Raw genomic sequence first — 21,196 nt, 5'->3', positions numbered from 1 at the left:
CTGGGAAGTACGTGTGCGCGTTTGTGTGTGCGGAAGGTCTTAGTATGAATGTGCTGGGTGGTGAAAAACAAAAGAGATACTAAGGAAACCACAAAAATTAAACATGTCTTCAAATTTTGAAAATTACAAAATATTTACAGGAAAATTTTTCGTTTGAATACTCACGTTGAATTTTCAGATAAATTACTGTTATGATTTATTAGAGGCCTGAGGGGTTGGAGTGAACTCAGAAGAGATGGTCTGATAAAAACACAGGTTGTTAAAAGGTGTACATGGAATTAGTTATCGTTGCTTCCTAATCTAGCAGGAAGCCAATTTTTATAGTATACCTGATACTCCTTGTTTCAGCTTTTATATGGCATTTATTCATGCTTGTCAGGTAGCGTGCGTCAGTTCACAATGGCCCTGTCATATCTGTCACTTGGAATATATGGCAGACACCTCTGTAATTCACAGAGGATCCTCAGGGTACAAAGTGGGTATTCCTTGAATAGAATATCTTGTCTTATACTCAGCGCACAACACAATGCTACGCAATAATTACTCATATTTTTGCTGTAGTTAACATTTTCGCCAAGAATAAAGCCATCTGCCAAAGTAAACACAAGCGCCACCTTTAACGTCATATTTATTGTTATTTAGTTACTCAATAAAACATATACAGATATATACAATATGCAGGAAAACAGACGACTGCACTTTACATATTATTAAAAAAAGAAAACAAAAAAACCAAAATCAGTTCGTAAATTGCCGTCACAGTCCTCCATCTATTGTTTCAGAAATTCAAATTCAACAGAAGCTTTATTTAAAGATTACAAGATTGCCTAACACACAGCAAATTTTCTCTTATTATACATGTGCAATACCAATAGTCTTTTTTTTTTCTTTTTTTTTCAATTCCCTTATTAAACAATCCATTGACCGCCATCTTCAGTTCCCATTGGATGAATTGTATACAAGTGGTCGAGGTCATAATGTTAGGGTTGAGGAGAGGAGAGAAGAATATTTTTGCCAATATAAAAAAACTAAGAATTACAACGAATTTTTAATGATTAAGAGCAGAAAATAAAAAAAGGTAAGATTGGGGGAAAAGTCATGTTCACAAAACATTATTGGGTTACATTCATGCATAATCATCTCCCTTCCCGTCTGTCTCTGGTTCTGCTTCTCAGTGCTCAGGCCACAGTATCGATTTCTTTTTTTTTTTTTTTTGAGGGAAGAAATACCCCTATTTCTGCACTTTAGATAAATTTAGGGCAACAAAGAGTGGAGTTGCCATGACTGGAAGGATAATGACAGCGCTGTAGCCATAACTGGATGAGCCCCTGATGCACTGATATACAATCACAACCAATGACAACTGAATCGCTCATCTTCTGCTTCTTCTGGTTTTATATTCTCCTCCTTTGACATTTCTTTATTTTTGTTCAACAAAGAAAAGTAAAATAAAAAAAAAATATTGATTTGAGGTTTTCCAGATTTGGGCATCATTGCGTAGAGCTCGAGCTGTATTGTCCAGCAGTTTGTGAGAGAACATCCTATAGTGTGACTGCGTGTATCAGAAAAAATGTGGTATTCGCATGTGTGTATGTAAATGTGTACATGAGAGTGTCCATGTGCGTATACGTGTGTGCGTGTGTGTCTGTTTTCATGTTTGCATTAATGAGTGTAAATGTCTTTCTCTCCCTGAACAGGCAAGAGCTGCTCGCAGTAGCCTCGTCGACACCTTATCGCCATCATCCTCATCATCATCATCATTATTTGTCTCTTTAGCCTTCCTTCTTCTTATTTTGTAATCTTCTGTCCTTCTTCCTGTTGGGCCCACTTTTTGTTCAAGTCAGTGCCGCCACAAAAGTCCCAAAACGGTTGGAGATATCAGAGTGGAGAGAGCGCCAGGAAGAGACAGGCGCCCCTCTGCCTTTACTGTCCCCCAGCTCATCCGTGCAGTGGACAGACAGGCACTGCAGGTGGTTCCCTGCACTGCTCCCACCTCCTCCTCCGGCCCCCGGGGCCCCGGCCCCAACCTTACTCTGGGACAGCTCAGATTCTGTGGACAAGCACACAGAGAGGAAAAGGTTAATTAAGACTACAAAAAATGAAAAACAACTTCAAGCAACTGGCATTCCCTGATACAGAGGAACCATTCAAAATACACACTTTTAATTAAACCAGTGTCATTTTCACATCCCACTCTAAATCTGCACTGTGAAATAGGTTCAACACTATTCCACCCCCCATCAGTGCAACCTGAAAAGGAGGCTGAAAGCAAAGCTCTCCCTCCTCACACTCCACCTCTTCATGCCTGATACACACATGGGGGAAAAACACACACGCAGACATCTACGCATTCATTTGCTCTGGGTCAGACATGCATATGTGGAGCACTCCTGCATGACCTCCGGTCAGATGGTCAAAGGGCACTGAGAAAACTGGCCTTTAACCCTGCTTGACCCAATTTACTGGTGTAATGGCTCTGCTGCGGTATCAACTGTGTGTCACCAAGATGTGCAGCTTCAATCTAAACGGTTTTGCCGCGTTTCCTGAAAATCCATATGCAGGTTGATTATGTGTCACATTAAAGAGTTAATGCTGACACCGGAGAAGCATGCTTCACGTATGGAGAAAAATCACTTTGTGCCATGTAAAGAAAAAATTAGCCAAGGGGAATATTGACAAGGACAGGAATTGCTTGGCTAAACTATACATAAGTGCAAAATGTCACTTCGACTGCAGCTAAGTGAAGGAGAGGAAGAGACAGAAATGAACTAAAGTTTTGAAAAAGACAAACAAAATAAAATAGAAGCGAGAAAAACACCACAGCTATGAAAGAGGTAATGGTGGGGCCATGTGATATGACACTTGTGTTGCATTTTGTGCTTTGGGTATTGCCTCCAAGCAAGCCCAGAGCAGCGAAAAAAATATTTGTGAAGATGTTACAGAGCCCTCGCTAATATTAGTCCGATTATTCTCCCATTGCCTCAAAACACAGAACATACTACTGCCTGGCTCCATGTGGATGGTTGGAGCAGATCAGTGTGCTGCACAAAGACACGGAACTTCAAGGTGCGGGGACAACTCGGTGTCTCAGTGTAGAGACAGGTGGAAAACAGCTCTGACAAGCTGAGTAACATGTGTCAGAGAAGGGAGAGACTGCGATAGATGATACAGTCTGGGCACTGAGGCTGCAGATCACAACACTCCAGTTAGTCTGCTGCTCACCTCACAGAGAACATCACCCACAACCACATGTCCCCCCTCTTACCTCATCTTTCTCTTCTACTTAAACCATTTTTTAGTTTTTTCTGCAGTACTCATTTTGCTCCCTCTCAGTTTTCACAAACCCAGAGGCAGCACTGACATGGTGTTAAAAATAAAAAATGCAGCCAGAGAAGATAAGGCCAGCCCAGCCCAGCCCAGGCCAGGCCAGGCCAGGCAGCTAGGACAACCAAGAGAGGCAGGCAGGCAGACATGCAGGCAGTGAGGCAAGCTTGCCCCCCAGCCCGTCTGGGCTGCAACCACTGGAATGGAAAAGTGGGGGGATTTGGTAAAAGGTCAGGCAGCCAAGCCTCCCGTTGTTCCCGGTTTCGTTCGTCTTTCCCACCATTGCTCTCTCTCCATCTCCCTCCCAAGGACTGGAGACATGGTGTAAGCAGGAGGTGTGGGGGGGTGCGGGGGGTACGGTGTAAAAGAGAAATGAGGATTTAAAGCAGTGTTGGTGGTGGCAGTGAGGAGATCTAACATTTGCCAGAGGGTCCAGTCATACACCTCAGCATGGCGGATCCCCGCCCCCTGCCAGTTTTATCCCCACCCCCCACCTCCAACCCACTCACACTGCCTCTTCCCAGCTCTGTGCCCTCCAGCACCCGCCAGCAGCTCATGCTAGCTGGGCACAGCAGGGTCCGCACCGGCCTGAATAGGCAGCCAAGCGTTCCCCTGGCTCACTGCTGACACACAGCAAACTGACAACACGCACAGCCAAAAACACACAACACGCCAGCCACTGCCGCCGATATGCCCACACCAGCCCTCAGCTGCTGCTCCACATGCACACATACACACACGCCCACATACATATGGACCGGCACGCAGAAACGCACCCACACGCACACAATCCCGGCCAAACAAATCACTCAGCTTCAAGGAGTGGAAAACACAGTGACAAAAAAATACACAGAAAATTACAAATTACAAACCTGATAACACCCACTTTTTGCTCCCACACTGAGATTTATCACTTTGGTATTTCTTATTCAGATATAAATTCATGAAATATCACACATATAAAACACAATTTTTTAAATGTTGCCAAATGATTTTTTTTCTGTTATTAATTTCTTAATTATCTTAAGACAAAAACATGCCTTCCTGCAAGCGAACTGATTTGTCACATCACACTTTTCAATTAATAGCATATACTAAACCCTCCGTTTGTAAAATAAGCCAAACACTTGACCACCACAGGATTAAAATATCACCCATGATTACAGGGTAGCCAAAGGGTATTCAGGGGGATGTGATTTTTTATGGAAAAATCAAGACACTGCACTTAAATTGTGAGCATTATCCATGGCGGCGTATTCGTTCAAAAGTGGAAACGGCAGTGTGAAATTCTACATCACACAAGTCTAAATCCCAAATCACCATGACGTTTTACAAGCAGGGAAATCTTTTTTTTTTTTTTCAAAAAGATCCATCTTGTTATGGCTGTTCATTGACTAACGTAGAATTCATATCCACGGTAATATCTCAATAATAGCCTATTCATCTGAGGGGAACAAGCGCTTAGCATCAACAAGCGAGGGGGAAAATACCTAATAAAAAGGCAACAGCAACAGCACAAGCAGCTGCGTCGAGCCACAAATACACCTAAATATCTTTAACCACATTAAAGCCAGAGAAGATTACCACAGTGATGTGTTAAATAAATACTGAATTTAATGTGATGCACTTATATCACTATATCTCACGCCCCAAGTGCTGTACTTTGTTATTTAGTGTCTGGTGATGACTCAAACACGCAAGCACACATGTACGTGCTTGCGCACACACACACACACACACACACACACACACACACACACACGTAGCAGCGGGGTTTGGGAGCTGTCTCACAGACACAGCCAGAGACGATTTACAGAGATGAGTAGAGCTTCGAATGCCATGAAGGCAGGGAGCACAGCACACAGCTCTGGTTGTCTGGATGACACCAATGTGTCTGGGAGCTGACGGCCTGACACGGGTTTACATGTCATACCACACACACTCAACACACTTGAAGCAATGCAGGGAGGTAAACAATGGCTGCTCGGAGACTGCGTTTTCTAGTAATGTGTTACAGCCTGCAATTATTTTCTCAATTAATCTTAAAAGACACAGCACCTTTTTTTTTCTTTTTTTTTCCACAGATGAAAATAATGACAGTAACCTTTGAAGCTGACACAGATATTGTGTGTATTTGTAAAATAAGTAGAGCAGAGAAGAAAGTGAATGAAGTGCTTTAATGGCATAGGAAGAAAGAAGGTTTGGATCCACAAAGCCTCTTTCTGGTGCAAGTTCCTCAGCCCCGTCACATTGATTTCCCAGGCCCCACAATCCCATGCGGCAGGCCTCTGCCCTTTCTATCCCAAGCTCTATACTTCCATGACGACACTTCACCTTTAACCTTGTGCTCCTGAGGGCGCGACCCCATCCTCTCTGAACACAAACCAGACCAATCAGAAAACCCTGTTCGCTGACAAAAACACCCAAAGGCCTGTGCTCCAATGACAGTCTGTGACATCAGGTCAGATTCCTTTAGCATAACAACTACCACTACGGGCTTGTGTGAGGACTCTGTCTTTGTCAGCACAAAACAGCCGTCACAATCTGCAGAGAAAAAGTCTGATTTGAAAATAAGGGGGCAAGAAAAATAAAGTCTGATTTTAACCAGGAGGGATACGGAACTTAAGAAATGTTTCTGTCTGGCTGAAATCTAACACCTTAAGGTTCTCCCTGAGATTCCTCCCCACAGTGTCAGAGATGACGGGCCGTGCAGGCCGGGGCCAAAAAATGATCACAAGTAATTAAATCTAAATCAGATAATATCCTTCAACTACAGGAAAAACTTAATGAAGTATAAAGGGGCTAACAGAGGTATTAGCACAGGTATCCTGTGCCCCAGGGTGAGAGAGGGAGTGGGGGGGCATGTAAGGCTCCCGATATCCCCCTCCCTTACTCCACCCAAGTGGCGCAGTGTGACCTTTCCCTCAGTGCAGGCAGCATATCTGGAGAAAGCAAGGGCCACATTTCTCAGGCGGGGGCACAGGGGTTATTTTGGTTTGAATTTCCTCTCTGTTCTCTGGTCTGAAATATAAAGAGAAGAAAAACCTGTCCAGGCAAGAATTGCCCCCAGCGTTCGTTACCTTTTCTCCAGCAACACACCCATTCCTATCTCCTCAAACTCATAACCACCACACACACACACACACGCACGCACGCACGCCGCCACAAGAAGTGCTTAGGAAACCAGACACAAATCAGAACATGGGAAGTGATTTAATGCCTCCTTCATAACTCACAACCATGTCCAGGACCTGTCCAGCATGTCATCTAAGGCAGTGACATATTGATCTACTTCGCTGTCTCTATTTTGTTTCAGCACAATGCTGCACACTTTGTTTTCTGTTTCCACCTCCTAGAAAAAGGTCAACTACACAGGAAAGCAGAGGTAATTTTCAGATTAGAAGTTCCTACATGGCAGACGTTTTTCTTTTTTTTTTTCCTTTCTTTTTCTTTCTTTTTTTTTTTTTTTTAATCAAAACAATAGCTTAGCTTGTGTGTGCAATTATATATTCTGTTCCAGGTACTGCCAAACGTGAATAGTAAACAGATAATTTTAACGTAAAGTGCATTTAGCCTTAACTAGTTACATTAAGGAAGGAAGTATTTTAAAGAAACGTGATAAATATTTTCTTGAAAGTTCTATATGGTCAAGAACGAACAATAGTCATGCAGCATGAAACTGATAGAGAAAAAGTTTAAATTGAATTATTTTCTCTTTCATGAATGCAAAGAGTAGTTATTACACAGCTAATCGCCGCTGTCTTGGAAACTACAGGTGTTCTCTGCAAAAAAATAAAAATAAAAATAAAAATAATAATAATAATAAAACTCTCTACCTCTGTTACTTTCTCTTTCACTCCACCAGTCTCTGCTTCTGTCTCCCAGGAGAAACAGCTCCAGTGTCAAAACTCATTTGTCAATTCCTCAGTACAAATTAAAGGCACCTGACGACTACCTGTATAGCAAATAACATAACCGCTGCTGGCAGTGTGACAACATCTGCACCTCTGAGAAAGTGAAAACACCCACACACATACACACATCTTAAGAGCTGTATTTGTGTCATTGGCAGCATATGAGCCCAGGACACCTTTAAGGGGCTTTGTATCCAGCTGATGCCTTTCTTTCTTTCTTCTTTTTTTTTTGGTAGTTTGGACTGCTCTAGCAGGCGCTCAACAGGACGGTGGACATTTGGAGGCACATCACATACATCCACAATCTGAGGCTGGAACTCCTCACTCTGTGCATCTCCCGGGTAACTTAAGCTTCCCATTCACTGCTGCATCCAAGAAGAATATTTACCGCACGCTGAGACAAGTTTTATTTTATTCTAACACCCACAGAAAACAACACGCCATATGAGTTGTTATTTTGAAGAGTTAAAAATCCAGCAAAGCAAAAGGCCTGACACCTTTGCTTATCTATTTCTCTCTTCATCAGTCACAAGCATTAACAGGCATCCTTTGACTGTCAATGGTGCTCGATGTCTTGCCAAAAGCCACGGACATAGAGCATGCACGCATGTGCGCACGCACATAAACAAACATGCACCCACAAACACTGTCACTGTAAATGCACAATAGGCGTTTCTCAGCCCTGCACTCCTTACAAGTCAAGTAAATATGCTTAAATATTTTCAACAGATTAGAATTAAGTGAGCGTGTTCCACCAAGCGAGACACCTGAGTTCGGGAGGCTGAAGCCGTGAGAGCCTGACACTGAGTCTAAATAAATCAAATTTTATGTCTACAGCTGACAAATCCACACTATCAAGTTGCAGTGTCGACAAACCTGCCCTTCATCAAATGCTCACATGCATACCAGGACACACATGTGTACACACACACACACATATCTACTTACAATCATAAACATATGAGAAGAAAATATGATGTCTTTAAAGTAAATATTTGACTATTTTCTGTCTACACTCATCAATTTTTATAAGTTTCTTAGACATTTTTTGTCATTATAATAACTGATTTGTGCTGCTGAAATCAGCACTTAGAGAAATAAACTAGGGGTTCTTTACAGCCCTGATGAACCCGTCGATAACCAAGTCAAATTACAGGAGTTGTGTGAGGATGAATTATGTCTTTTGGAAAAAATATTACCAAGGCTAATTGCTATGGTTATCATAATGATTATCCATACTGCAGTCCAGGAGTGTGTGAGAGGCTTGGTGAATATATTGTCAAGTCAATATAAAACACCTTGCAATGACAGGTAAAGAACACAGATGGCCTCAAGGTGTTTTTTGTGCCAGCCACTTTCGTCTTTTTTTAGAAAAAGGAAACAGAAATTTTTGGTGTGATTTGTGGGCTCGTTGTCATTCTGAAATGTCAAAGCCAGGTTGTCTCACATGATTGTTCTCCATGGTGAAATATCAATACAGCTCTTTCTGTGGATTTAAAAGCGTTCTAGGAGGTGTGATGAGATGCAAGTTCCCTCTTTTCAAACCTGTCAAAGTCAGAGCGACAGAGATTTGATCATTATTAGAGCTGTTTAAGGACTGATTACTAAGAGGGAAGTGTGAAACTATTCCACAGGGTCAACTGTGAAGCGTTTTAAGTGTGCTGATGAAAAAAAAAAAAGTCACTCAAGTGTATGTGGCAAAAACACTGAAAAAGTAAAAATAAAAATAACTGAATCACTTCCTACGGCTGCTGGAGGCCTGTTATCAAGACTATGCAGCAGTTTCCAAATGAACGGTCAGCTTCTGGCTAAGATATACAGGAGAGCGGAAGAGGAAGAGCGTAAAAGCATTTTTTCTAAAAGAGGAAATAATATTAACTGACACCGTACAAGTGAAGTCGTTCGTGTGCACCTCGACTCTTAGGGGAAGATGCTGTGTAGCGCTCAAAGAGGTGCAGGTTGTGAGCTTACAGTGGCAGGTAAAACTGCGGCTTACTGGAAAAACTTAATATACGTGCTGTGACAGAGAGAGGAGGCCAAATATAGGGTCCAAAGGGGGCCATTAGTGCAGCGCGCCTCACTTTAAACAAGCACTCAGGGACCACAGAGAGGGCGAGCTGGGTGAACACGCAACAGCACTTTTTAGAGCAGCTCCTGCACGTTCAAACACTCAGAGGAAGTTTGCAGAAAACACAGTGTTGATTTTCCTCTGCGTATCTCACTCGTTTCATAGCAAGATTAGTGGCTGCTGTAGTTTCTCCTGCTCACAGCGCTAATGCAAACAGAGCCAGTGACAAAATGATCTGGGGTCCCTCTGTGAGTTTCACTATATTTTTTGGTGGAGCTGCGCTGGGCGATTGAAACACAACTAAAATGAATAGATAACAACAATAAAACATTATAATCATAATGAACTAAATGCATTTTCAATTACATTTAGATTTTCAACTAGGTATTTAAAATAAGGAATTCGGGTGTAAAACTATCCTATTAATTACTGTAAATCAATGTTGAACTAAATAACATGGTTTAGTGCTAATTGTTGAAGAGTGAAATTATTCCACATATATAATTCAACGACACTGCTGAGAAAGCAAAAAGGCATTTACTGTAAGTGGCAGAGTTTTGACAAGCTAATGAGAAAAGAATATTGAGGGGGGGGGGGGAATTATATTTGCTACTTTCGAAAACACACGTCTTCACGTTTATTTCAGAATTTCACAACAGTTGAAAATATTTCCATTGCAAAAAAAATCTTGATTGATAAATATTGATAAATATCAGATTTATCAATTATTTTAATTTATAAAAGGGAGCGTTATCAGAATAACTTAACTATTAATTTAATCCTAATGTAAATCATCTTTTAGAAAAATTCTTGACCAAGTTACATATAGTGCTAAAGGACTAATGAATAGGCCTGATTTATTTCAAATTAGCGTCACTGACATTTATCTTCTCAGTGTCAGGTTTTTGTTCAAGACACTGGTTAAATACGGATATTTTTAGCATTGCGAAATGCCTGTGGGATGTTGGCTCTTATGGAACAACTATGACTTAGAGTATCTTAAATTATTATGTTATTTGCTCCCTTCAGTGTAGCCTAAGCATCAAATTCAATCTCAAAATCCCCCTCCTCTCCCAAATACACCTCCACCCTTTTTTCATCTTTGCTGTCTGAAGCACTCAAATGAGAAACTGTCAGGAGCCGTGATTTGTGCTAACTAGCTATCGATCGCTCCAGAGCTGCATGCCTGCTGTCCATGCAGGGAGGGCTGAAAGAGGAGAGGAGAGGAGAGGAGAGGGAAAGACAGAAGAAAACACTCTATCACACACTATTCTGCTGTTTTTAGTGAATTTGTGAGGTCTAATGTGCTATCAACCCCAGAGAAATTAAGACAGTGAATGCAACAGGGTGAGTTTGGCTGAATGTTTATCAGTTTCCTACTCAAAAGAATACTCATTAATCATTATCATCATAGAATTTTTCTTTTCAACAATCCCCCCTGTTCTCATTCTTCTCGTGTATTTTTTGTTTTTGTTGTTGTTTTTAATTAATAGGACCTGGTTAGGTTTTTTTTTTTTTTTTTTTTTGTAAATTACAATGGGAGAAACAATGGGGACCGAAAAAAAAAGCCATAATGTTGATGACCTTGTCATTTGTCAGTTAAATTAAGTGAGAGGACCAGAGGAGGACAGTCAGTGGGAAAACAAATGTCTGTGTGTGGAGAAATGTGCTAGTTTGGTCATTCCTGCTCAAATGAATATCCTCACTGTCTCTTGGTTTTTTGTTTGTTTGTTTCTGTTGTGTTATACCGAGGCTGAGCGGCGTTATTAGTGACCGAACCGAGCCGATCTGCTCATTTGCTGTGCTCCTACATGGAATATCTGGAGTGCCACTGCCCAACACCCTGAGCTCAGGCTCCTATAAACAATGCGCCTGGAGTCCAGACTCGGCGCGGTGCGGAGCGCGGTGCGCGCCCCCGCCCCTCTCTGCACCCGCACTGATCAGAACAAAGAGCGCTCCAAACGCGCGGGGCGCTTCCACAGACATACATATATATCCATATATTATTCCACATCCATATCATTATTCATCCATATAATTCTATAGTCACACATCCACGGGCCTGCTGGTACCTTAACCTTTACAGTGGGTCACTCTCTGTTTTTTTTTTTTTGTTGTTGTTTTTTTTTCAGTTGCAAAGTCAACCACGTCTGTTTTGGTTTGGTTTGAAATGATTTGAGTAATGCCAACGGAAGAAAAGAAAGAAAAAAAGGAATAAAACAACCACAAAATAAATCAATTAAAATATCAGAGGTAAAACTAACATATTCTGTTAGATTGTCTGCGACTATACTCATTCTGCAATTATAAGGCAAAATAATGCAAACGATCTGTTTTCCATTAAGATTATAGTAGCAAAAAAAAAGAAACATCAATGTTACAATGAAACAATAATACATTATTATTAGCAAAAATACTAAAATAATAGTAATAATAATTATTATCATATTTTTATCTTATAATTAGTAGTATAAGAACTTGGAAAAAAAACAATACGCAGCTGAATAAGTAACAGTAAAATTAGTTACTTATTCTGCCTCATCTTGATTTAGAGGCACCATAAAATCATGCAGATAAAACTAATCTCCGTCCCGTCTGGTAGAAAAACGGTCTGTGTGGCTAAGGCCATGAGATTTTTCAATTTTCCTGAAGAAAGTCTGTTTTGTTTTTGTTTTGTTTTGTTTTTAACAACAAGCTCCTGGTTTACTTCTAAAAATATTTTTAGTCCATCTGAATTGGGTAAAAACAATAATAAAGACAACTTATATCAGTGACAATAATAAATAATCACGTTTGGCTTTTGTAATATATACTATTTAAAACTCCACTGAGTATGAGCCAAAGTTTTATCAAAATGACCGTTTCCCACAGAAAATAGAAGGAAAAACTGAGAGGCTGTGTAATGTCACCCTGATATTTAATCCTTGAAATCCTGCCCTGCCAATCTAAAAATCAATCCACTATTATCCCATGGTAATAACAAAAACAAACACGTAACAAGGCGAGGGAAACCCCGCTGCGCAAACGCATATCCTCAAAAAGCTATTAATCTTCTCAATGTAGTTGTTCACCCTGAAAACCGAGATAAAGAACCACAGGAAATGTTTACTTTTCTCGAGCTGCTCCTTTGAAGTGTCTCTACAATGAAGAAACCTATAAAAATACGTTGCAGAGAAGCTTTCCTGCGTTCAGTCAGATGGCATTTAAAACCGCTCTGATAATCATTCTTTACATTATTCAGTACACACTCTATTTAACAGGAAAAATGCCACATCAATCTTTCTTTTTCTCCTCCCCTTTATAAAAACTTGAATGGAGCTGACCATTAAATGTATCATCTTCCTAAATTCATAGAGGCTGGATAACAGAGGCGGCTGTTTTCTGGTCGCACAAAGTGGACATAAGGTCCTTCATTATCAGCGTTACTAAAGCGTTTCACATATTATGTCTGAGGCGTCACACTGCATTTTAGATCAAGTGAATGACATTTTCAGGGTGAGACTATATACATGTTTAGGGAACATTGATTAATGTAGTCTTAAATGCATGCATGAGAGTGAATGTTAGACAGAGGGCGGCAGAAAGGAGAAGTAGTTGGAAATGAAGCATAAGAAAGAAAACTGGTTAATTACCTTCTTTACTGTTGTTTTGGCTCTTATTTTTTTCCCAGGGTCCCATGGCCTTGTCATCCTCTGACCCATCCATCATGGCCTTGTCACTGGGCACGTACCAGGTGGCGTGCTGCTCTGCCATGAGGGTGTCAAGGTCAATAGTGCCCATTGAGCCCTTCCCAGCATCCGGGCTGCAGCTCGCCAGCTCATTGTCTCCATTCTGTGAGGGACAGTCGCCATTCTTTTTGCCATTCTTCATGGCCAGGGGCTGGTCCTCAGAGATGCTGAATTGTTGCCGCTGTAGCTGGATCTGGGCCTGCAGAATCTCCAGGGGATGGATTTCTTCCTGGCCGGAGGTGCTGGACGGGGTGCGTACCTGTTCCACCCCAGGTGTGCCCGGGTGGCTCACCCCGCTGGCCCCTGTGCCCCCACCAGCACTCAGTCCATAGCTGTCTGGTGTCGAGGTAGTATGATTGTTAATGCCCATGCCAAGGGGCTTCTGTCCATTTATCAACCCATGGTCACTCCTCTGCATTTTGGGTGAGCCGGTGATCAAAGGGCTGCGATTAGGCTTGGCGGCCAAGGCCCCTCCTGCGTCTGAGCTGGAGGAAACCTCATCCTCGTTGCCGTAGTGGGTGCTGACATCGTCTGGAAAGTCCACTCGTGGCGAGCTACTATCAGACTTGGCGACACTTTGAATGCCACTGTCCAAAGAAGACATCAGGTCAGCCTGGTCCCCCAACATTAGGTCACCTCCTTTTCCCCAAGAGGGCGATTGGAGGTGTTTCTCATGGGGCGTGCCCCCACCCCTCTCCCCAACGCCAGCCGAGGGGGTCTGCTGGCCTGGACTTACAACAGGGTTACCATTGTCAGAGGAAAAAAAAATGCCAGGGCTCACATGTCCACTGTCTCTTTTTCTCCTCCCTCTCCCTCTCCCACTCCCTGTTGTTGCCTTCCCCTCACTGCATGGGGTAGCGTCCATGTTGTAATTTGGGGAGAGGGCACTGGCTTCCCCCTGCACCGTCTGGCTTTGACTTGCAGGCTTAGAGTTGCTATTCCCAGTGCCAGGCATCTGGCTGTTCTGGGAAGTGCTGCTCTGAAAATATTCAGGACCAGCACTGCCAGTCCCATTAGATGTGCTGCTATTAATGTCCTGCTCTGTCTGACTCAGTTTTCGCTTGCCCTCATTTTGGTTCTTCTTGTTGAATGTTACGTTAAGATTGGGGGCCCCTAGGCTAGCGATCATGTTCTGGCAGGCAGTGGAAAGGGCCGCCAGACAGCTCTGGCCAAATACACTGTCTTTAGTGCTGGTTTTGCTGAAGTTCCCGAGGGACAGAGCTCCCAGCTTACTAACAGACGACCGCTGGCCTGAGGGGAACTCAGACTGAGGAGGGTAGCTCCCTGGTGAGGTGTTCACCCCCTGGGGAGTGTTGTGGGCTGGCCCCTGACGGTTAGCCCCTCCATAGGGAAATGTTGGCTGTGCTCCCATTGGAGGTGCAGGGAAGTCAGCAGGCCGTCTCTCCGTTGGTGCATTCGGATGCCCCGTTCCTGCTCCTGGAGACTGCATTTGTGAGAGGTTGCCCATGTTGCCGCTGAATTGAGAGTGCATGCCCGGGGAATGGAGAGCCTGCACATGCCCATCTCCTGGTATTCTCATGGGCTCTGGCATGCCCATGCCTGGCCTAAACATCATCCCGGCTCCATTCTGCTGTAGTCCCATGTCATGGGGCCCAGATTCATTCCCCGCTCCACCCATACGCCGTGACATCATCTCCCCTGGTGGGTGGGTACCCTGGAACCAGGAGTTCTCCTGAGTGACATGAGGATTTTGTCCATCAATGCTGGGCATCCTGCCACCATTCTCCCTGTCAAAGTTGGGCTGAGGCATGCTCCCAACTGGGCCTCCGTGAGCCATCGGGCCAGGAGGTACATCGCCGTGGTGACCCAGCTGCTGCAGACTGGGCTGTCTCATCCTTTGCTGCTGGTTGCGAGAGGCCATCTGTTTTATCATCATGGCTGCGTTCTGTCGTTGCTGCAGAGACTGCTGCTCAGGCCCTGGATGCTGCAGGGGACCTGGTGGGAAACCTTCACTCACAGGTGGCGTGAACTCTCCAGGCAGGCCAGGGTAGGCAGAGGGAGAGAGGTGGTTATCCATACCACCACACCAGCCTTCGCTCCCATGTGCATTAGGGAAGTCAAATCTGGGCCTTTTCGCCATGTTCATATAAGGAGAGTCAAAGTGTTGCAGTCTCTGATTTGGGGGCTGCTGGGAGGGGGGAGGAGCTGGCTGTTGCATATTAAACATGGGGTCCCCATAGGGATGCAGACCCCTATTTTCCAGTCTGTGAATAGGATATTCAAACTGGTTGTGTTGGCCAGGCATCATGACCCCTCCGTCCAGAATGTTAGGGTTAGTAGAGCCAGGCTCAGCCTGAGGGGGTCGGGGGAGGCCAGGGGGGCATGAGTTCTGTCTGGCTATCAAGTTAGCCTGTTGTTGCTGCTGCATGAGAGGATGCCTTACACTGACCCCCGGCTCCATTCCCACGGGCACCTTCCGGCCATTTCCGAAACGCTCAAAAAACACTCCATGTTGAGGCTGCTGGGGCTGTGGGGGCGGCTGGTGTCCCTTAGACATGCCTTGCATACCTGGTGTCCGTGGCATGCCAGGGTTCCCAGGGAAGTTTCCGCTGGGAACTGGCCTTCCTGGCCCAAAATGTGGTAACTGAGATTCTGATTCAGATGGGGAAAAAACAGGTACATCAAAGTGTCCAGATGGGGGCTCACTTGGGAAGTTATACTCTAATCCCTCCACAGCTCCCTGGTTTGGCATCCGACGAGGCTCCAGGCCATGAGACTCAGAGGAGGAGGATGAAGAGGAAGGGAGCCCGTGGAAGGATGCTGCTCTGTTAGGTGACTGGTCGAGGGGTAGACAGGGAGCAGGGACGGCGTGACTGCCACTGGGAGGCCCGTGATGTTGAAAGTCAGGCATGTTACCAGGCCTCTGCTGCTGCTGCTGCTGCTGGGGAAAGCCATCCCCTGCCTGCCCCTCAGCGAGAGGATCAAATCCTTCACCAAAGCCCTGCTGTGGTCCCATGCCATTGTTGTTGTAGCCCATTAGCCTGCCACCATGCAGGCACGATGACCCTGGCTCAGGACCGCCAAAATTCCCACTGAAATGCGGGTGATGTTGGTGGGGGTGAGGTTGATGGCCGTGAGGATGCCCTTGATGAGGTTGCTGGTTGTTAAAAAATCCGTGCATGGGTCCTTGCTGCTGCTGCTGCTGCTGCTGAAGTCCGCCGCCCGCATGCATGTCCGAGTGGCCCCGCGGGTGAAAGCCCCCGTACTGCTCTCCGTTCATGTTCATGTTGAGCCCGAGCATTTGCGGCTCACTCAGGGGGCCCATGCCGGGCTCCACGGCTCCCGGCGGGCCTCCAGCGTGAAAACCTGGGCTTTTGTAGTGAGAGCCCATGTTCAATCTAGGTTGGTTTATGTTTCTCTCTGACTGGCCAGGGTTTCTGCTATTAATCTGAGAACCAAACTGCTCCAGCCCAAACATACTCCCTCGCAATCAATCCCACATGACGGCCAGTTTGCCAGTTTTTCCGTCTGTCCCCAGAGCAAAAAAGGGAAAAAAAAGATATACAAGAAACGATTCAAATGTTTGTATCACACTGCTGAACAAACTACTTTATCTATTTAAATGTTTAAACTCACCAGATACGTTCTCATTGTTGTGGAGCAATTGTTTTTGTTTTTTCAACTTCTCCAAGGACGCGGAGGAGAGAGAGGGGGGGGGGGGGGGGGGGCAGACTGTGCCCAAAATACGCACGTAAACTGTGTCCCTGTCCTGTACTTTACGCGTGCACTTGTCTGCTCCTCTTTATGTCTTTGATTAAGCAGACAGAAATAAAACTGGGTTATTTAACCTGCTGCATCAATGACTTATATCCCAAAGTTTTTCTGTGCGTTTTTCTTCAGGGCGAACATTACGCGAAACATACTTAAAAAAAGGGGAGATTGAATATGGAGCGAATATGACAATTTCTGTGTCAACTAACTCATTATTCCAGCCCAATGTCAAATGTCCCGGAGCGACTTTTTCTATAAGGTCCCATTCTGGCAAGGCGCTGAAAAGTCCACCCGGAGCCGTATAGTTCAAGGTGTCTCTGCGGGTTTGAGGTGGGGGGGTGGGAGCAAAAAAAAAAATCTTTAAGATGAATACTGTCCTCCTGGTAAACCGCAGGAGAGCCGTGAAGCCAAAAGTTCAGTGTGACGGAGAAGTCCACGAAACACGGTTCTCCAACCCAGAGCACCGGAGGAACCGGAGCGTCCGTTCACTGAGCGACCTGGACCCGGAGCAGCGCGGCGTGCACTAGCCGCACTCCGCCACTGCGGAGCGGCGTGACAGCATCCTCCTCCCGCTGCCGGTCATGCGCTTTGCACTGAAGCGCCTCGCCGTTAAAGTCAGTCCGCTGCGTCTCCTTCCTTGCTTTGCGAGTCCCCCTGTTTTTCTTTTTAATTATTTTTTTGAGTGATTAATTTTTTTTTTTAATTGAAGCCAAGTCTGATCTGCTGAGGTCTGAGGACTCACTGATTCACTGACACGCTCACTCTCTGCTCTGCCGCTCGGCTCTGTGTGAGCTCAGCGCGTCCGGAGGAACCAGCAACAAGTTTTGCATTTCTGCAGCCACTTCCATGCATGAGCCCGCAGCCAATCAGAGCGAGCGACGGCAGCTCCGGGGGGCGGGGCCAAGGCTTTTAAGGTGGTCCGCAGAGTGAATGAGACTGTAAACGCTCGCGTGTAAATCACATCATAAAAATGGATTTCACTTAAAATGTGATGTTTTGACCTGAGCAGACAGCGCTGTTTCTTCACAATAAAACCAATCATCGTGTCTGGACTGGATCTTTTCTCGCATGTAGAAATTATTTTGTTTGTTATTGTTTTGTTTTTCTTTCCACCCAGAAAAAGGATCGCATTCTCCTCTTTGTTCATTACACCAACGTATTGTCTTCACCGTCTGAGGCGACGAAACACTCCTTCAGCGCTTCAAGTCACATCCTCTTCTTTTTAATACATGAAACGTCTTCACTCAAACTTTTATTTTTGCTCTTCATTGCATCCGCCGATCCCCACGGTGACTCAATTGGACTTCGCCACTGCAAACATGTTTTCAACTCACAATTCAGTCACTGATATAAAACAGTCACACCAGAAACAAGCTGCGGCTGAACGGAACCAGCAACTTAGTGGGCTGCTGTTGTTTTCAACTTCTCTGGATCTGGATGGCTCAGCCGTGCCGAGTCCAGGATCTGGACGTTACGTTTTGCCAAGCAGTTTGAGAGGAACAGGCACGCCATTTAATCTGAGACCTCACTCATATTCAGTGCTGAATAATGAAAGCGTCCCATCCTGGCCTCGTTAGGTTGACCTATAGCAGGTGCCGTCTGAGAAATGGCTCCCCGTCCTATCAGAGATGCGGCCTAAATGTGATTGAGCTGATATTGATGCAGGGATGAAGGTATAAATTAGAGTTGTATCATAAAGTGTGAGCATCACACCCCTGTGGCCAATCAAACTTGGCCCAGTCTTCAGTGTGAATCAACCGGGGGGGGGGGGGGGGGGGGGGTCCTCCTTAAAAGACCATCTGAACTAAATCAAGTGGATGATCTTGAGCCTCGGTTCCCGATAATCAATAGCATTCTCTCAGTATTATTGTCTGTAAAATTTAACATTTTGGGAGCCCAAGTCAGAATGATTAACCTAATAAATTAATTAACATGATGCCTGGATAATGTTATCTGAGCATTCGTGTAAATAAGTGAGGCTGCAACTAAAGAATAGCTAAAAATGAGCTACTTTCGTGTTTATTTAAGTTTGAGAGACAACAGTTCCAGTATTTTTTTTAAAGGGAAAAAGTCAGACTAAATAATCAGCGTCACACTAATTAATGTCCTAATTATATTTTATTAAAACAAACAACCTTCTAGCCCACATTTCTATTTTATGAGGCGCTTTTTTTCATAGACATGCTTTATTATACTGTTATGTAATTCAGGACTGAATGTCCGTAGCTCACATAGCCATAAACATACTTTTTGTGTGTTGGTCCTCATGTGTATTTATTTAACCTCTCAAAGATGAAAGAGTATTTGGATCACCTTGGCCCTGGCTATTCTAGCAAATATTTGCATTGATTATGTTCATATTAATTCTCTTACAACTACAACTATTCTCTTCTCTTATAACTACTTTTGAAAAATAGTTGTAGACTATTAAGAAATATATTGCAAATGTGTTTTAGTCTACAATGGATCCAGGATTTTGTGGACGTTAAGGGCTGTCTTTCCCTTCTAAGATTTAGACTTATGCAATTGTCTGAAATAAAGGACACATGTGGGATCACAGTGCATTTCATTCACCACCATGGATGTTTTCTTTGGTGAAAGGAGACCTCTATGTTGTATCTTTCCGACATTGTGGACAGTGGGCATTTAGAAAATTTGCTGTCAGACAGCTCTGTACCTTTTGAGGGGAGGGGGCGATGGGTGTGGGGGACCAAGAGATCTTTTACCAAACGGACACAGTGCCACCTAGCGACGGTCATCAGTGAAAGTTGCCAGTTTGATGCTGAAACTTTCACAGAACAGTTTTACTGAACTAGTCTGAACGAGTAAAAACGAAATATGAATAAGAGGGCAGCAGATATTACATTTTGGCTCAATAAGCACACATTGTAATTACTAATAATCCCTTATCACAGGTAGGGAAATCTGTTATCTTCTGTATTAAAGCATTCCTTTGTTGTTGTTTTTCTTTATTTTTCTTTCTTTCTTTATTTATTTATTTATGTTTTTTTTGGGGGGGTCCGCCTTAATTGTTTAGGTTTTTTTTGTTTATTTGAAGCCTATGGGGGAAGTATTATTAGTGAAATGATTACAAACCAAGATTAGCATGTTTCCTTAAAATTTTTTGACAACCGCACTTGAAGCAAAGGAATATGATTTTGATCATAAATAGTCCTGTAAATAGAATCACACACACACACACACACACAGAGTGAGAGAGAAAGAGAGAGAGAGAGAGAGAGACATGCACTATATTGCATGATCGTGCTGTGGGTGTTTCAGCTAAAGCATGGCGTAGTCTGCATAAGGTGGTAATTTTAGCTTCACTGTGTGGAGAGAGCAGCTCTGTGCTACAAACTGCAGGCTTACAGAAGCAAACAGTATGCCTAGCCCTGCAGCAAAAGGGGAAGGTTGTATGTCAGGGGTGAGGCTGGAAACAGGTCAGGACATGGCACTGAAAGGAGCTGAAAGGTGTATGTATGTGGAACTGTGGAGGTTTGGATATGCTCTGGCTGCAGCTGAGGAGGAAAGCAGGGATAGATGGGGAATGCGTTTAAAAAAAAAAAAAAGGTGTAAAATACCTGTCTTCTATGGAGGAAAGGAGAAGCATGTCGAGTTGCTGAGACTTTCTGAAGGCTGCTGTTGCTTGTGTGGTGTGTTACTTAAAAAGATCCCACTCGGTCTCGGTATCACCTCGCTGGAGGACCGCCTCCATATCTGAGAGCCAGCTCAATGTAGCATCATTAGAGACAAACACAAAAGTATGCACATATCAAACCATTTCAGCTGTGTCTGCCATCCCTGCTCTCTGAAGCCTCATAGAAACACCAGGTTTTGTGTTCAGCATTAAAAGGCCTGCTGTATCACAAAACCCCATTAACAGTACTAGTAATAGTCTGTAGCTCAGCAGCAGAACACAAAACAACCCAAAAAAAAAAAAAAAAAAAAATGTTCTTTTATCTGGCTCTGATACTAATACCCCTGTAGTACAGTTCATGCAAACACTGTCTATAGTCTTCTCAAATGGAGACAGACGAGTTAAGTGTGACAAACCGATGGCATGGTCTCTTTCCCCCTGAGATCCCAGTGATGATAAATGCAGCTCAGAGCTGCTGCTGAGGCGACTTCATGACAATGGACAGTCTACAGGCTTTCAAGCACTGTCACAATACCACACTTCTCTGCAGTGATTTAGTGCTCAATTTGTCTCAATATTTTACTCAACAGGACAAGATAGCAGAAGAGGATGCCCTTCTCCATTCTTAATTCATGTTGTTAATCTTTCCCTCCCGTACACATGTATTACTGTTGGGGTTACCCAGAGAGACAGTTCTTTCCCTCATGTAGAAGCGGGGCGGCTCATCCTGTGCAGTTGGGTCAGTATGATGCAGAGCCTCTGCGTGGCCCCTATGGGCCTGTCACTCAGCCAA

General features: G+C 44.1%; 1 protein-coding gene across 2 annotated transcripts; it reads right to left on the bottom strand.

The window, feature by feature from the left end:
• Window positions 1-611: 611 nt before the first annotated feature.
• Window positions 612-17,559, bottom strand: mn1b (meningioma 1b). 2 transcript variants are annotated; one of them, XM_029510349.1, is made up of 3 exons: window positions 16,632-17,559; window positions 12,939-16,523; window positions 612-2,050 (listed from the first exon to the last, which is right to left on the bottom strand). In XM_029510349.1, the coding sequence occupies exons 2-3, from the start codon at window positions 16,471-16,473 to the stop codon at window positions 1,836-1,838; spliced, it is 3,750 nt and encodes a 1,249-aa protein (XP_029366209.1). In that variant the 5' UTR covers window positions 16,474-16,523; window positions 16,632-17,559; the 3' UTR covers window positions 612-1,835. The 2 variants fall into 2 exon arrangements, with proteins under 2 accessions (XP_029366209.1, XP_029366208.1); XM_029510348.1 differs by having other exon boundaries at window positions 12,939-17,559.
• Window positions 17,560-21,196: the final 3,637 nt, after the last annotated feature.

This window comes from Echeneis naucrates, chromosome 9, assembly GCF_900963305.1.
Source record: "Echeneis naucrates chromosome 9, fEcheNa1.1, whole genome shotgun sequence".
In the NCBI taxonomy this organism is placed as follows: domain Eukaryota; kingdom Metazoa; phylum Chordata; class Actinopteri; order Carangiformes; family Echeneidae; genus Echeneis; species Echeneis naucrates.
The sequence above is the reverse complement of the archived record's forward strand: the minus strand, read 5'-3'. Positions and strand labels throughout refer to the sequence as shown.

Bases quoted from the DNA above. Each gene is read 5' to 3' on its own strand.
- mn1b (XM_029510348.1), bottom strand. From the start codon at position 16,473: ATGTTTGGGCTGGAGCAGTTTGGTTCTCAGATTAATAGCAGAAACCCT. The intron at 2,051-12,938 runs GTAATTAACCAG...GCTTGTCCACAG, and splicing joins CCAAAACAACAGTAAAGAAG to AATCTGAGCTGTCCCAGAGT.